The 15,707-nt window shown below is 45.3% G+C and overlaps 2 protein-coding genes across 3 annotated transcripts; one reads left to right on the top strand and one right to left on the bottom strand.

The window, feature by feature from the left end:
- The first annotated feature begins 28 nt into the window (after positions 1–28).
- On the top strand, positions 29–6,769 carry EXOSC1 (exosome component 1). 2 transcript variants are annotated; one of them, XM_019952850.2, is made up of 8 exons: positions 29–182; positions 290–405; positions 2,847–2,921; positions 4,372–4,460; positions 5,233–5,266; positions 5,779–5,829; positions 5,960–6,044; positions 6,371–6,769. In XM_019952850.2, exons 1-8 carry the CDS (start codon positions 152–154, stop codon positions 6,475–6,477), a joined length of 588 nt encoding a protein of 195 aa, XP_019808409.1. In that variant the 5' UTR covers positions 29–151; the 3' UTR covers positions 6,478–6,769. The 2 variants fall into 2 exon arrangements, with proteins under 2 accessions (XP_019808409.1, XP_019808410.1); XM_019952851.2 differs by lacking the exon at positions 2,847–2,921.
- Positions 6,770–8,472: 1,703 nt separating this feature from the next.
- Positions 8,473–15,051, bottom strand: PGAM1 (phosphoglycerate mutase 1). The gene is made up of 4 exons (XM_019953013.2): positions 14,822–15,051; positions 11,143–11,417; positions 10,461–10,641; positions 8,473–9,560 (listed from the first exon to the last, which is right to left on the bottom strand). The coding sequence occupies exons 1-4, from the start codon at positions 14,958–14,960 to the stop codon at positions 9,391–9,393; spliced, it is 765 nt and encodes a 254-aa protein (XP_019808572.1). The 5' UTR covers positions 14,961–15,051; the 3' UTR covers positions 8,473–9,390.
- Between the last annotated feature and the right edge of the window lie 656 nt (positions 15,052–15,707).

The following is a 15,707-nucleotide window of genomic DNA, read 5'->3' as shown; positions in this document are numbered from 1 at the left end:
TGGGAAATGGAGTTTACGTCTTCTGGAAGCGCTTACGGAGATTACATATAGAGCACACCAATTAGCGCGTTTCTTACTGCGGAACTGCACCAGGATATTGGCCAATGAGAGGTCGGCCTCATTTTCCTCGGGATTTGGGACAGTGGCAGTCATGGCGCCACCCGTGAGGTACTGCATCCCCGGTAAGTCAGCGGTATCCAGAGCAAATCCTGGGCAGGGACAAGGGCAAGAAGGCCAGACGATCAACAACTTCAGCGGACCCATGGCTGATGCAGCGTTTTTTCCGCAGGCGAACGTCTGTGTAACTTGGAGGAGGGCAGCCCGGGCAGCGGCACCTACACACGGCACGGCTACATCTTTTCGTCGCTTGCTGGCTGCTTGACAAAGACCAGCGAGAACGGCGCGGTAAATGGGGCAGCTTCCCTTCTCCTCTTTGTCTTACGCTGCCTTTGATTTCGCTGTCTTTAGCCAGGGTCCTACGAGCGCGTCTTTAGTGCCTGGTTCAGGAGAAGGAGTTAGTCTCTTAAGTTTCTGACAGCTGGGATCCCCGCTGCTGGACACTTAGCCATCACAAATTAGTTGTGTTGTCTGGCTTGGCTGTGTTGCTGACACTCGGGGAAGCAAGCTGGGGAAAGAACGGAGGCGAGCTCAGCCGTGCTGTGAGCTGAATCCTGGCCAAATGTCGCCTACTTGTCCGGCTTCATCTCGCTCCGTTACCCGCGCCACACTCTTTGCAGAAGTCCTACTGTCTTCTTTCAGTATCGCCAGTGGACCACAGAGTGTTTGTACACACGCCGTCTGTCTGGAACACGCTCCTCTCTTCCTTAGCCCGATTAAATCCTACCTACTCAGCGGAAGAGAATCCACCACCATTTCAGGAGACGCGGACTCGATCCCTGTGTCGGGAAGATTCCCCTGGCGAAGGAAATGGCAGCACATTCCAGTACTCTTGCCTGGAAAATCCCATGGACCTGGCGGGTTACAGTTCATGGGGTCGCAAGAGTCGGACACGACTGAGCGACTAAACCACCACCATCCTTTAGATAACCTCACTAGTATCACTTTCTCAGAGAAGCCCTAGTCAAAAAAGGGAGTTTTGTTTTTTGTTTGTTTTAATACTCAGAAAGAGCTGTTGGGGTCAGTTTGCTTGTTTGTTGTGCCACACAGCATGCAGGATCTTGGGTGAAACCCATGCCCCCTGCAGTGGAAGTTCAGAGTCTTAACCACTGGACCACCAGGGAGGTCCCAAGAGCTATTACTCCCTTTCTAAGCACTTAGTTCAGCATGCAATTAAACACGCAGTTATAAGTTCCCCATTAGACCCTTCCACTACTATGCACGTAGTGCAAGGTAAATGCTCAGGAGATGTTTATTGAACGTATGAATAATATTATTCTCCCTGGTTCCAGAAGCTGATCCATGATTAGCTTGGGATCAGATAAGCAGTTCTTGAAGGAGCGGCTTAAAGACTGGAGGTGGTGGTGGGGGGTGTTTAATCACTAACTTGTGTCCGACTCTTGTGACCTCATGGACTGTAGCCCGCCAGGCTCTTCTATACATGGGATTTTCCAGGCAAGAATACTGGAGTGGATTGCCATTTCCTTCTCCAGGGGATCTTCCCAACCCAGGAATTGAACCCAGGTTCATTGCAGGCAGATTCTTTACTGACTGAGCTATGAGGGAAGCCCATATCTCTATACAGTCCGTGGAATTCTCCAGGCCAGAATACTGGAGTGGGTAGCCATTCCCTTCTCTACGGGATCTTTCCAACCCAGGGATCGAACCCAGGTCTCTCACATTGCAGGCAGATTATTCTTTATCAGCTGAGCCACCAGGAAAGCCCTAAAGACTGGGATCATAGTAGAAAGAGAATTCAGTATTGACTAAACCTTAATTCTGCCTTAGGTAAAAAACTTAAACTCCCTTTATAGGTTCTTACCTATAAAATGAGAGACTTTGTATTCGATCACTTTTGGGAATTTCCCTAGGATTTGAAAGTTTGTTCATTTTATAGCTGTGGGATGTGATAATGAGCCAAATATACGTGGTCTCCGCTATCAAGGGGTACAGATAAAAACTGTAAGCAAATAAATGCTCAAATGAATGTGTGCTTACACGTATGATGGCTGCTCTGAAAAAATATTACAGAGTACCATGAGAACATGTAATAGGCAAATCCAACCTAGTCAGAAGTGATATTTAGTCTGAATCTAAAGGATAAATAAGAGTTGAGTGAGTGAGCAGAAAGAGCAGGTTGAAAAGAGATCCTGAGATGGGAAAAAATTTAGTGAATTGGTGAAACTGAAAAAAGACCAGGAGAGCTGAAGCATATTGAACAAGGGAAAGGTTAAGAAAAGATCAGGCTCAAAAGTATCTTTCCTACACCAATAGCCAGTACCATGCTCAAAGAGGAAACTCTACAAGTGTTAAATAGAAGTAAACAAATATGGCCACTGTTATATAACATTTATTTGAAAATTCTAGCCTGTTCAATAAAATGACAAATCAAAAGAAAGATATAACTTTGGAAGAAAGAGTCAGATTATCCGTGATTACAGGCAATGTAGTTGTATGCCGAAAAACTCGTAAGAAAATCACAAAAAAACTCTGGAACTCATCTAAAGTGGTAAGATTGTATCTTCTTGCAGCTTTCTTTCTGTGGCCCCTTGGCCCTCCTGTATCCTAAAATTTCTAAGGCTTTCTGCTCTGGGCTACAAATGAATCTGTAGTCCACCTGCCCATGTGACGTCAACTGTGGCCCAAGGTATCCCATTTTACTGTCAAGCCACAAATACCTTTATCCAAGGCTTAGCCAGGATATTCAGGTTTTATTTTTCTCTCTGTAGCTTCCTGTCATATCTGTGATGAGAGAAACAGAGTCCCAATTACTGCCAGATGTAGGAGCTATTGTAACCTGTAAGGTAAGTTGGTCTTAACCTCCCTGCTTAGGATACCATCCAGTGTTGAAATCATGATCATTATAGAACTGCACTGTCCAGTATGGTAACCAGTAGTCACATGCTGCTGCTAAGTCACTTCAGTCGTGTCCGACTCTGTGAACCCCATAGACAGCAGCCCACCAGGCTCTATCGTCCCTGGGATTCTCCAGGCAAGAATACTGGAGTGGGTTGCCATTTCCTTCTCCAATGCATGAAAATGAAAAGTGAAAGGGAAGTCGCTCAGTTGTGTCCGACTCTGTGTGACCCCATGGACTGCCGCCTACCAGGCTCCTCTGTCCATGGGATTGTCCAGGCAAGAGTACTGGAGTGGGGTGCCATTGCCTTCTCCCAATAGTCACATAAGGTCATTTAAATTTAAATAAATTAAAATTAAACAAAATTTAACATTTATTTCCTCAGTTCCACTAGCTCCATTTCAAGTAGTCAATAGCCACAGGTGAATGGTGGTTGCCATGTTGGTCAACACAATTTTTCTATCATCACAGAAAGTTTTACTGCACTCTGCTGGGTCTAGAGATTTCTAGGGTAATGATCAGTGTGGTCAAGTTCAAGCTTATGTAGTTCTTTCACAGAGCTGGTTTCCTCATTATATAATTTTTTACTTTTGTCTGGGAAACAGGAGTACCAGAAGGTCATAAGGAGGTGTATTTTTGAACATCTAAAGTGAAACTTTTTCTGCAGAGAAATGAAAGATTTTTATAAAGTCTTTGAGGGCAAGTGCAAATTAGTGCTGTACCAATTAATAACTACAAGACATCAGTATTCCATGCCCATCCCCACCCTCTGCCAGTTAACTTGTAGCTCTTAGTTTTCCTCTATAAATAATTTCTCCAACAGAAGATCTATGTGGGGAATTCCTTGGCAGTCCAGTGGTTAGGACTCTGCACTTGCAGTGCCAAAGGTGCATGTCCAGTCCCTGATCAGGGAACTAAGATCCTGCAAGTCGCACAGCATGGCCACATTTAAAAAAGGGGAAAGGAAAAAAAGAGAAAATCTATGCATTATTTTGAAAATAACTGGACAGGCACAGTGATCCAAATATTACCCAGCAGCTGGAATGGAGACTTAAGTTCCATTCACACTACAGGCCTCTTGGTGAGATCTGCTAAAGGTCTAGTTAGATTTGCTATGCTTCCCTTGTGTATTTATGTTAGACCTGCACATTTTTGAAAATCTCTGCCATATTATTTCATTTGATTTCCCTCGGTAACTCTGTTTTAGGTGGCCAGAGTGGCTCTTACTCCACTTTATGAACATCACTTATGCAGGGATAAATACGAGTTAACTTATCTGAAATTCTATGCTTAGTAGGGATGCTTGGACTAAAATCCTAGTCTTTCCTAGTTGATTCCTGCCTCCTTCAGCTGACAATTGCTAATACTCTAATGCTGCCCTTTCCTCTGTTCCACAGGTCTCCAGCATCAATTCACGCTTTGCCAAAGTACACATCCTGTATGTGGGGTCCACACCACTTAAGAACTCTTTTCGAGGAACCATCCGGTAAGGAGTATTTTTGTCTTCATATTCGCCTCAGCGCCTGGAATGAAATTAGGATAGGATGGGAAACTGGAATTTTTAAGAACAATTACAGTCTATTCCTGCCCTGTCTCACCTCTTTGTGCTTTGATTCTCCCCACGTAGTATCTAAAGAAAATATTACAGTATGTGAGTTAAGACAGAAGGAAGATATTAATGAGATAGGACTTTAAATAAAACAAAAAAGAATTGAATAAGCTGGAGGTGCATTGTGGGTATGATTCATACCAAAGTAAAGAAGGCATTTTAGGAAGTACCTTTTTTTCTTGTGTTTAATATCGATTAACCCAAGCATTATAAGATAATAAAAAGGGTAGTGGGTGAAGTGGTATTTTTCCCCACTATGGGTTCTTTGAGAAGGGACAGACAGTTCTTATAAGCTAGATAATTTAACATATGAGGCTCTTTCCACCCTCAGGATTCTGTGTGGTTCTGTGATGCTGCCATTCAAGCTCTCCTAAGGCAGCAGAGTTCCTTATCCTTCTCTGCCAAATTGGATCCACTTTGCTCTAGTGGGAGATATTGATAATCCTGTTCTGTTTGATCCAAGAATGGGAACTGATTGTTCCCTCGGGGTTAGGACAGGAAACATTTCTCCACTTGCTCCTCTGGGTGGCAGCAGGGTCCTGATCAGGACTTGTCCTCTTTGCTCTTATAGCTCTTTGTCTGCTAGGAGTCTGCAGGATAATTCTTTCTCACAGATAATTAATCTTTCTGTTATTTTTTTTCTTTATAGCAAAGAAGACGTCCGAGCTACTGAAAAAGACAAGGTTGTTGGTTGGTTCTTATTTTTCTTCGTGGCTTTAGGAATCTCAGTCTTTTTAGATTATTCCAGTGAATTTCAAAAGTCTGTGGGAATGTGGAGTCCAAGGAATTTTAAGGTGTTCTCTACTGGAAGATGTGGAACTCACCTCACTATTCCTTTCCTCTTCGTAGGATTTTTCTTCTTTTTGTTGACCAGAGAGGAGCTAGTTTACGCTTTGTCTTTGAAGCCAGGTATTTATTCATGGCTGTTCTCTCAGACTTATTCTGGACCCTTTCAGAGCAGCCATAGTACCTTTTGTCTAAGTCAGATTCCTGATCAGGTTACTGAGTTCAGATCTTTCATTTATGTGATGATGCCACAGAAGCAATAAAAGTTGTTGATCTACTTGAGTAATGGTAGATCTACCACTGGGGTTCTACCCTCTGGAGTTAGAAGTAAACTAGCTCTACCCAGTGGGGTTAATAGTTTCATTATAGACCTGATCGGAGCTTTTACTTAACACTCCTTTCTGTACAGGTTGAAATTTATAAGAGTTTCCGCCCAGGGGACATCGTCTTGGCCAAAGTGGTATCCTTTATTCCCTGCAGACTTGTGGTCCTTTGTCAAAGGAAGAAATGGAAGTAGAGAAACCACTAAGTAGCTATGAGAGGGAAGACGTATAAGTCTTTGTTTTCCTTTACCAACGTGATGTGACTAGATCTCCCTAGGTGATGCACAGTCCAACTACCTGCTAACCACCGCGGAAAATGAGCTGGGAGTGGTGGTGGCCCACAGCGAATCCGGTGAGTTTGTCCATGCTTCCACACGCTTACCTTTTCCTGGGAGCTAGGGTTTGGGATTAGTCCACTGTTTTCCCTCGTTTTTTAATTATCTTAGAAGCAATGTGAGTGTAGATACTGACTACCGGGATTAGAATGATTCTCCTTATATAATCTAAGGAAAAGAGCCACTTACTCCATAAGTCAGTGGAACAAGCAAGGCTTTTTTCTGTATGAGGTGAGAGGTTCACTAGGCAGCTTGGTGACATCAGTTCACACCCACCTAAAAAGAGAAATGTCTCGAGCAAGTATCTGGGGTCCCAGCTCCTACACCACCTTTTCCCTTGCAGGTGTCCAGATGGTCCCCATCAGCTGGTGTGAGATGCAGTGCCCGAAGACCCACACCAAGGAATTCCGGAAGGTGGCCCGAGTACAGCCTGAGTTCCTACAGACCTAAGAAGCCACTTTCCCATGCAGAGGGGAAGCTGTTTTCTAAGAGTACATGTGTGCGTGACATCAGGAGGCTGTTTTTATTCAGACACCAGGGGTTGGTCAGCAGCCACCTTTAGAAAAATCTTCTGTAGGTGGAACATTTTTCTTGTGAACCTTTCAGCGGATTTTATTCTCTGGAGCAATTTCTTTTGGAGGCACCAGCAAACAAACTGTATGATAGTAGATTATAGCCTGTTCTTTGAGTGTTACAAATGTGTATTTTTGCTATGACAAAGAAAACATTTTTATGAAAAGAATTTTAGTTTCTGTTGTCTCAAGTAGGGTAAAGAATCTAAACTGACATGACATCTAGAGCAGAGTCTTTGTAGACAATGCCTAATCACCTGTCTTTTTCTGTATTTTTTATGTTCTCCATACTTTTGAGTACTTGCTATGTGTCAGGCATGGGTTGAGCACAAAATTACCGACTTTTGTTCTAAGATTCAGTACAAGCTAAGGAAACTAACATCCCATCAGGCTACTTTAGACTTAAAGTACTAAAAGTCTTCCTAGGATTACTGTGCACATCAGATAAAAAGCTAACTTGGAAAGCAAGCTGCTTAAATTTTAGAATAAGGGCAACATTCATACTGGGTCCCAGTACTCAGTAGTGTACCTTCTGGCAAGTTTCTGTTTTCAGCATGTTTCCTCTTCTGTAAACGAGATACTAGCCCTTTCAGAGGTTATCAGGATTGAAGATTATGTATATAACATGCCTCACCCAATGGCTAGCATAGAGCTTAAGAATTTTCTAGATGGTGTTACTTGTTCCTACTAGGACGGCATTATGGGCTTTCTCATATTCCAGTGATCTTCTCAAAGGCCTCAGAGAAAAGGTAAATGTGAGCAATGCCCCTTCCCAATTATGTAGATAATTACAGTCAGTCCTCCCTATTCATGGATGGGAAACCCATGAAGAGAGAGCCATCTGTACTATGCCATCTTATATTAGGCACTTTAGCATCTGTTAATTTTGAGATGTTTATTTTGGCTGTGCTGGGTCTTAGTTGCTCTTCACTGCAGCATGCAGACTCAGCTGCGTGCATGTGGGATCTAGTTCCCTGACCAGGGATCCAACCCTAGCCTCCTGCATTGGGAGCTGAGTCTTAGTCACTGGACCACCAAGGAAGTCCCTGCTGCTGCTGCTGCTGCTAAGTCGCTTCAGTTCGTGTCTGACTCTGTGCCACCCCCAGAGACGGCAGCCCACCAGGCTCCCCTGTCCCTGGGATAATCCAGGCAAGAACACTGGAGTGGATTGCCATTTCCTTCTCCGATGCATGAAAGTGAAAAGTAAAAGTGAAGTCGCTCAGTCGTGTCCAACTGCTAGCAACCCCATGGACTGCAGCCTAGCTTCTGTTAATTTTAGTAGCCAGAAGAGTCCTGGAATCAAGTCTCCCCTCTGCAGATAAGGGATGACTGTATATTCATTTTCTCCTGCAAGTGTAATTTCTGAGGAAGTTAGGTAACTGACAGGGATAAAACTTTAGGAGCCAAAAGGAAAAGTGTGAATCAAGTTTACAGTTTACTAATAGAAAGGGACTGGCTTTTTTAAGTCTAGTAAACAAACTTTTACCTTTCTAAAGAAGGTATAATAGTTTCAGAATTTGATTTTAGTAACCAGTACCATTGGGCAAGAGCTGTAGAGAGGCAACAGGAAAGAGTTCAGCTCTTCAACCTGCAGTGGAGAACCCAGTGAGATACATGGTATTTGGAACCCCCCAGTGATGACCTCTCAACACTTCTGGATAAGTCTTCCCTTGGCTTGGACGAGGACCATGCCCCAGATGTGCCATTCTGACTAGACTGTCTGAAGGGAGTGGGTCCAAGAGATAAAATGGCTGTGTAAAGTTGTGACTGGCTGTCCTAAAGCCCTTAGTCATACACGAACTTGGGCAGTGAGAGACATTTCAAGTTGAATGTTCGAGTTGATTTCCTCAGGTAAGACATATCACACAGAAAATATTGCACATCACTCCTTTATTTTATACTGATCTGGAAAAAAGACATTTTTAGTACAGTTATGCTCAAATGAGTACTGGGCCCAGGTGCTGGGCCAAGCAACTGGAACATGATTCAGAAGTCAGGCACAGTGAGAGACACACTTGGACATGATCGAGAGGCATTCCGCTGCCACAAAACAGTAAGGCAGGGGAGGGATTCTAAAACACACAGCAGGATGAACTCCTACACCTTAGACGCCAGGAGCTTATCCCATGATGGTGTAAGGAATGACTTATTTGCTGATGACCACATGTGGGAATATTTCAACCGCCACTAAAAACCCCAGAAGGGTTTTTGGTTTTTTTTTTTTTCATATTTATATATATATATTTTTAAAGTAAATGCAACACAAAAACATTCAGGATTGATCCAGCCTTTTAGAGTCAGGGAGGAATATTTGATTGAGTCACCATGCAGGTTACATTCATCTTCCACTGGAATGACTAGAGCCCCAAGTCACCTAACAACTGTGCCCGGCTGGCCTCTGGGGACACGAACAGGCTCTTACTTCTCCTCATTGGTCACACCTCAGCATGGTTTTCTCCCTGTCCCCTACTCAAGCAGCTCCTTAGTAATAAACCACCATCAAACCCCCCAGTAACGACCTCTCAACACTTCTGGATAAGTCTTCCCTCGGCTTGGACTGAGGACCATGCCCCAGACGTGCCATTCTGACTAGACTGTATGAAGGGAGTGGGTGCAAGAGATAAAATGGCTAATGTGGAATTGGGAGCCGCTGGTCCCCACCTGCAGCTACAACTTACGATGCCTACAGATGTAATCAGTGGGACATGTGCCAGGGAGAGGTGCAGAGGAATAGGGTGGGCCAGGGCAGGGGAGGAGGGTAATCCTTGGGAAAGTAATCTGCTGCTTGCCCTCACTTCTTGGCCTTGCCCTGGGCAGCCACAGCCTCCATGGCTTTACGCACGGTCTCCTCATCCCCCAGGAACTGCATGGGCTTGATGGGCTTCAAGTTCTTGTCCAACTCATAGACCATGGGAATGCCAGTCGGCAGGTTCAGCTCCATGATAGCCTCTTCAGAGAGACCTGAAAATATACCTCCTCATGATCAGTCAAGCAAGATAAGAATCCACAGACCTCTCCAGCTTTACTATTCATCCTCCATGTGGGGAAATGGGTCCTCCAAGGACTCTGGCAGGAATTAAAACAAGACACCCTTTCTGATACTTGTCATGAAAGTAAGGATCTATATTAGGGCAGAGTGATCACCCAAGGAATGCCCCCAATATTCTTTCTCAGCCACTGAACAGCAAGAAAAAAGGGATGAAAGGTATCCCTCCCCAAGGGGGATCTGGAAGCCCACAGTGAAGCAGGACTATACATCTTAGTATCTCAAACGTCCTATGTTGTCCATACAGCTGCCAAAACGTGGCACATCTGGGCCTCTGCTAGGCCCCTAAGTGAAACAACTTAGGATGCAAATTGACACTCATGTGGGGAGTTGTAATCAGGCTGTGGTTAAGAAGGATTTTTATCAGCAATTTCAACTAGCAATCCTAGTCTAGAGGTAGGCATCTCAAACTTTCATGTGTATCTCCTTTGGGGAGAGATACTTTTCATCCTTTTTTCTTACTGTTCAGTGGCTAAGAAAGAATACTGGGGGCATTCCTTGGGTGATCACTCTACTGTAATAGAGCAATGATAGATGCACCTGGATGACAGACGCAGCTTCCAAATCAGGTCTGAAGTGGGACCTGAGGTTCTAACGTGTAACAAGCACCCGGTGGGGTGTGGCAGCCTCTGGTTCTGCAGATGATGCTTTGAGAAGCAAGGATCATGTTTCTACTAGGAGATAATCTGGACTATCTCTAAGGCTCTCAGTACATCCAGCCCTTTCCTGAAGGTCTCCTTCATACTAAATCAGTCCAGAGTAGTGGCAGTTCTGCTTTACCCTTCCCTGAGGGCCCCTCTGAAAAGCATACATACCCTCCAGATGCTTGACGATGCCCCGGAGGCTGTTGCCATGGGCTGCAATTAGTACCCGTTTCCCCTCCTTGATCTGGGGGACAATTTCTTCATTCCAAAAGGGCAGAGCTCTGGCAATTGTGTCCTTCAGACTCTCACAGGAGGGCAGCTGGTCTTCAGTAAGGTCTGCGTACCTGCGATCCTAAACAAAAAATCCCAGCTTGCCAGTTATTACCAGCTGCATTTGTTCTGCCTATTCCTCATCCCCTAAGGGATCACAGTGATAAGTAAAAGTCTCTCACCAGGGCACTGAGGGCTTGGGAAGGGGGATTATTACTATCCTGCCCGCCCTCCCCTACTACCCACGACTGGGAAGACTGAATAGTCCAAAAGAAACACAACTTTGGAAAGGTGGGCCTCAAGGCTCTTCCCAAGTCACTTCACCTGTAGTGCAGTTTTTTAAAATATGGCAATACATGTAAAAAAAGACGGAAATTCTTTGTAGATAAACCACATAAACTCTTAACTAAATCTTTTAATGAGTAATGGTCATTCCTTGGAGAAGGCGGATTACAAAGGGGGATTTATCATAAATTAGAAACTCAGTGATCTAGGCAGATATTAATAAAAGCTAAAAGAGAGAAGTCCAGATTCTGATCCCCTGGTCCTGCGTGCAGCGAGCCAAGCTTCACTTTGTCCATACCTTACTGATGTTGCTGTAGAAGGGATGGTCGGGCTCCATGGGAGGTGGCGGGACATCATAGGAGCGCCTCCAGATCTTTACCTGGGCCTCACCATGCTTGGCAGCAGTTTCTGCCTTATTGAGGCCAGTCAGACCCCCATAGTGTCGCTCATTAAGGCGCCAAGTCCTCACCACTGGCAGCCACATTTGGTCAATGGCATCCAGCACTGTCCAGAGGGTCCGGATTGCTCTCTTCTGCACTGAGGTGAAGCAGATGTCAAACTCATAGCCAGCATCTGGAAATTTTAAGTTAAAAGTGATAAGCTAATGAGGTCCACTCTAGAGCCAGAATTTCTTCTTTTTTCTTTAGCCACACCACACGGCTTGTGGGATCTTAGTTCCCCAACCAGGGATTAAACCTGGGCCCTCAGCAGTGACGGCAAGGAGTTCTAACTACTAGACCGCCAGGAAATTCCCTAGAGCCAGAATTTTCTTACATATAAATCTCAGGTATAGACAACCTAAATGAAAATTATCTGGCTAAATATTTTGTATACCCTAAATATTTTATTTTGCATACAGGAAAAAGAATATTCTGCCTTTGGGGAAGGTAACATTTGTTGATTTATGTTGCAGTTGACAATATACTTCCCAGCAGCTTCCCAATAATTCATCTAACCAAAGGCCCAAATGTATTATCAACGAGCTAACCTGAGATCTGCGCTACTAATCCCCAGAGTGCTGTGCTTAAGCACATTTTAATTTTTTATTTGCTTTAATTCTTTTAACCTAAGGACACTAAAAACTTGGAGTCACTTAATAAACATTTTAGTTAATATTTATAGAAGGTTTACCATCTGTCAGGCACTGGACTAATAAGTACTTTGTATGTATTTTATTTAGTTTTCATAACAATCCAATGAGGTTACATCATTACAATCCATCTTACCGGGTAGGGGAAATATAAACTGCAGGAGTTAAGCAAATTATCTGAGATCACAGATATTACATGAAAGGTTAAAAACCCAGGTTGTATGACTCTAATCCAACTCATAACCACCATCTCTGGCTATCTCCATAGTTTCCTGACTTCTAAGGATTCTGATGTTTGTATTTTAGTTAGAACTGTCACTTCTGATTGACAATTACTAATATATTTCAGTCCTCTCTACTTTCTGGTCCAGGAGAAATGGGATTTTGAATTCAACCATTAGGATACAGCAAGAACTCTTAGAGGATGCTGATAAAACCAGTTTGTTGCATGAAATTGTATCTTCCCTAGAATATGGAAATCACAGTCTCTTCATCCACAGTTCCTTTCTGCTAGTCAAATTACTTGACTACCCTATATATCTACCTATCTACAATTGTTAAACCAAGTTTAAGAGAAGCCACTCACTGGAGAAAGAGCAGACCTCTCCTCTACACACAGCAGTTATGAGGGGTGGTATCAAGAGTTATGTTGGCCCAACCAGTAAGTTACAACCATATATATCTTCGTTTATGTTTCACAAACCATTATTCTCCCTCCCACTTTAATGGGGAGATGTCCCTTTCCAGGAATCTGTTTTCTTCCAGGAGGCTACAAGGCCCTCATTGAAATTCAGCACAAACTTTCCTGTGTGTTGCTTCGTACTGAGACCACCAACAGTAATTAATGAAACGTGAATTTTCTGCCAGTCATTCAATTGAGAATAAGGCCAGTAGGAACTACACTGATGGGGGAAGGGAGGATTAGTCACCAGAGACTCACCAGCACCCACAAGGGAAAAGTCACATCTCATCGCTGAGCCTCAGGACAAGTCCTAGTAGACTCACTTACCATCTCCTCCCTAACTTTATGGGGAAGAATGATTCCCCAGTAAAAGGCTGAGTCACTGGGAAGCAACATCCTCAGTGCAAGGCTCAGCTGCCATGCTGAAAAGCTGTGGTTGTTTCACTGAATTTTCTAATTGCTGTGGAGTGCTGCACATTAGATACACAAATAGATCCCAGAGGAAAAGAGCAGTTCCCCTTATAACTCTCAACAAACTCTAAAGCCTCAAGCCTCTTCCTTTAACTTGGCCATCAAACAAAGCAGAGTTAGGACGCTCCCATGGATGGGCTTAGCTGGTGCCATGTGGCCTCCATCCTCCCTTAGTAAGACGGCGTGATGAAACTCAGTTCTTGCTAACTTGCTCCTGAAATCATGCAAGATTTTATAAGCCCTATAGTACTTAAAGCCCTGGTGAAATTAATACTTTATTTTGGGCCTTTTATATTATTAGATTATTCATATGGTCTTCATCATTCAGAATTTTTGCTTTTAGTCATTGACTTTTTATTTAATCATCTGTGATGCCCCTAAACAGTTATTTTAAAAATTTAATGGGCTTTCTTTTTAAACTAATGCTACTAACATTTACTTAAAAACTCAACTAGGGTCTGTTATTTTAAGAGATTACAAGTTAAGGCATTTGACCAGTCTTAGAGGACAGTTGCAATTTGCTTTGTCCTGGGTCAGTCATCAGCAAACCACCACAGACCATTCAGTTCTTCCTGCAGACAGGAGAGAAAATGGCCTCCTCTACCAGCACTTTCCCCATCCTGGCCTCTCCTAACTGGTATGAGGTCACACTGGGCCATCCCAAATTACTCACACACATCCTCAGCAGGATTACATTTCCCAGATTTGCTTCCAAGCCTTTGCTTCATTTCTAAAAGATCTACAGTGGAGGCAAGAACCTAGGAAGAGCAAATTTGGGCCAAATACCTGATTCACATCAACCAGGCATCAATGACCCATTTCAATGGCTGCTACTTAGTCGAGGTTAAAAGGGAGCAGAGCAGGATCAATGGAAGCACCTCCTCAGTCCGGAGATTCTTTGAATTGCTGGCAGCAGGGAATGCTTCCTTATTAGCATTTCAAAATCACAGAGAACGGTCTGCCAGCGGGGGCCAGCCTGAGTAGGCAAGCTTATCTCACTGCCACTTCCACCTTTACCTACCAGTTCCCTCGCACCTACCTGTTACTCATCCCCAGAACAGAGGCCAGCGTGGTGGACTAGGAATAAGATGTAACTTTGGTCAAGTCCTCTTTCCAACTCTCACTTTCCCAACTATGAAAGAGGGCCAGGGAGAGTTGGGAAGGAAGGGAATGAAATCTGTATACTTTATGGGGTTGTGAAGAGGATTAACTCAAAGCCTTCATTCATGCAACCACTCATTTACATTTGTGGATGCACTCTGGACACGGTTTGTGGAATGCTGCTAAACAGCATCCTACAGGAGCACGTGGAGGTCTTTGGTTAACGCGGCGCCGCGTCACTCCCCCACGGCGGGGAGAAGCATGTGGCCTGCCACTTCATCAGCCTCCCTAGCCTAGAGTAGGTTTGGTTGTAGCTGGGCATCCAATTTAGTAACCCGTCCCCGAGTTACTAAATGCTCAGACTAAGACGAGAGCGATTTCGCAAGGCGGTGTGGTGAGCGCAATAAAACTGCGCGGTGAGCGCCCGGGTCCTCTTCTTGGCTGGGTGACCTTGAGCAAGTCGATCCCCCACCCCCGGCTCATTTTCTGAACTGCAAAATACACTGTTAGAAAGAAGAAGCCTAAGGTCTAGACGTTCTCCGGGAGGGCGCGGGTGAGGCCAGGCGGCCGTGACCCAGAGGCGCCAGCCCCGGCCTTCGCAGCCCACATCCACCGCCCCGGCCTGCTACGCACCTCTCAGCGCCTGCCCGCCTCGCTTCGCCTCCTCGTGCCCGGCTGGGCTCAGGTCCGCGTCGTACCAGCCGCTGAAACGGTTCTCCAGGTTCCATGTGCTCTCACCGTGCCGGATCAGCACCAGCTTGTAGGCGGCCATGGCTGCGGTTCGGGATGCGGCGCAGACTGGGGATCACCGAGATTCCGGAGTCGCTGCCCGGCCCCCGGCTGCGCCTGCGCGCTTGCGCCCCACCCGTCAGCTCCCTTTCACTTGCACGGCCAAATCTTTCCACTAGCTCGGGGCCACCCTCCTCCCGCCGGGTGTACGCATGCGCTCCGTGCGGGCGCTGCAGCCGCCGGGCGGAGGGGGCGCTCTCCCAGGAAGACAGGGCGCATGCGGTCTCCGCCGCCTACCCCGCGTCAGCCGTGGCGGTCACGGAGCGCACGTAAGCGCCCAAAGGCGGTGGAACATCTGGGCCGTGCCCAGAAGTGCATACCGCCCGGAGTGTCATCGAATTGAATTGCAGTTATTCACAAGCCCTTCGTTGTAATAAAATGTTATTATTCCAATCGCGCTTGGCTTGCCCAGATCACTTTCCCATCCGAACACATTGTGATTCACACGCCTGCGTTCCAGTCTTCACTCTTCCATTTTATTCTCTATGTGGACACCGCTTAACCTCGCTCACCCTCGTCTGTAAACGAACGTAGTAAATATTCAGCTGGTGGCTATCTACCAGGAAGGTTTCCCAGGTGGCCCAATGGGTAAAGAATCCGCCTGCAATACAGGAGACACAGGAAACGCGGGTTCTATCCCTGGGTTAGGAAGATCCCCTGGAGAAGGGCGTGGCAACCCACTCCAGTATTCCTGCCTGGAGAAGTCCACGGACAGAGGAGCCTGGCTGGC

This window comes from Bos indicus, chromosome 26, assembly GCF_029378745.1.
Source record: "Bos indicus isolate NIAB-ARS_2022 breed Sahiwal x Tharparkar chromosome 26, NIAB-ARS_B.indTharparkar_mat_pri_1.0, whole genome shotgun sequence".
NCBI lineage: Eukaryota > Metazoa > Chordata > Mammalia > Artiodactyla > Bovidae > Bos > Bos indicus.
This window is presented reverse-complemented; position numbering and strand designations above follow the sequence as displayed.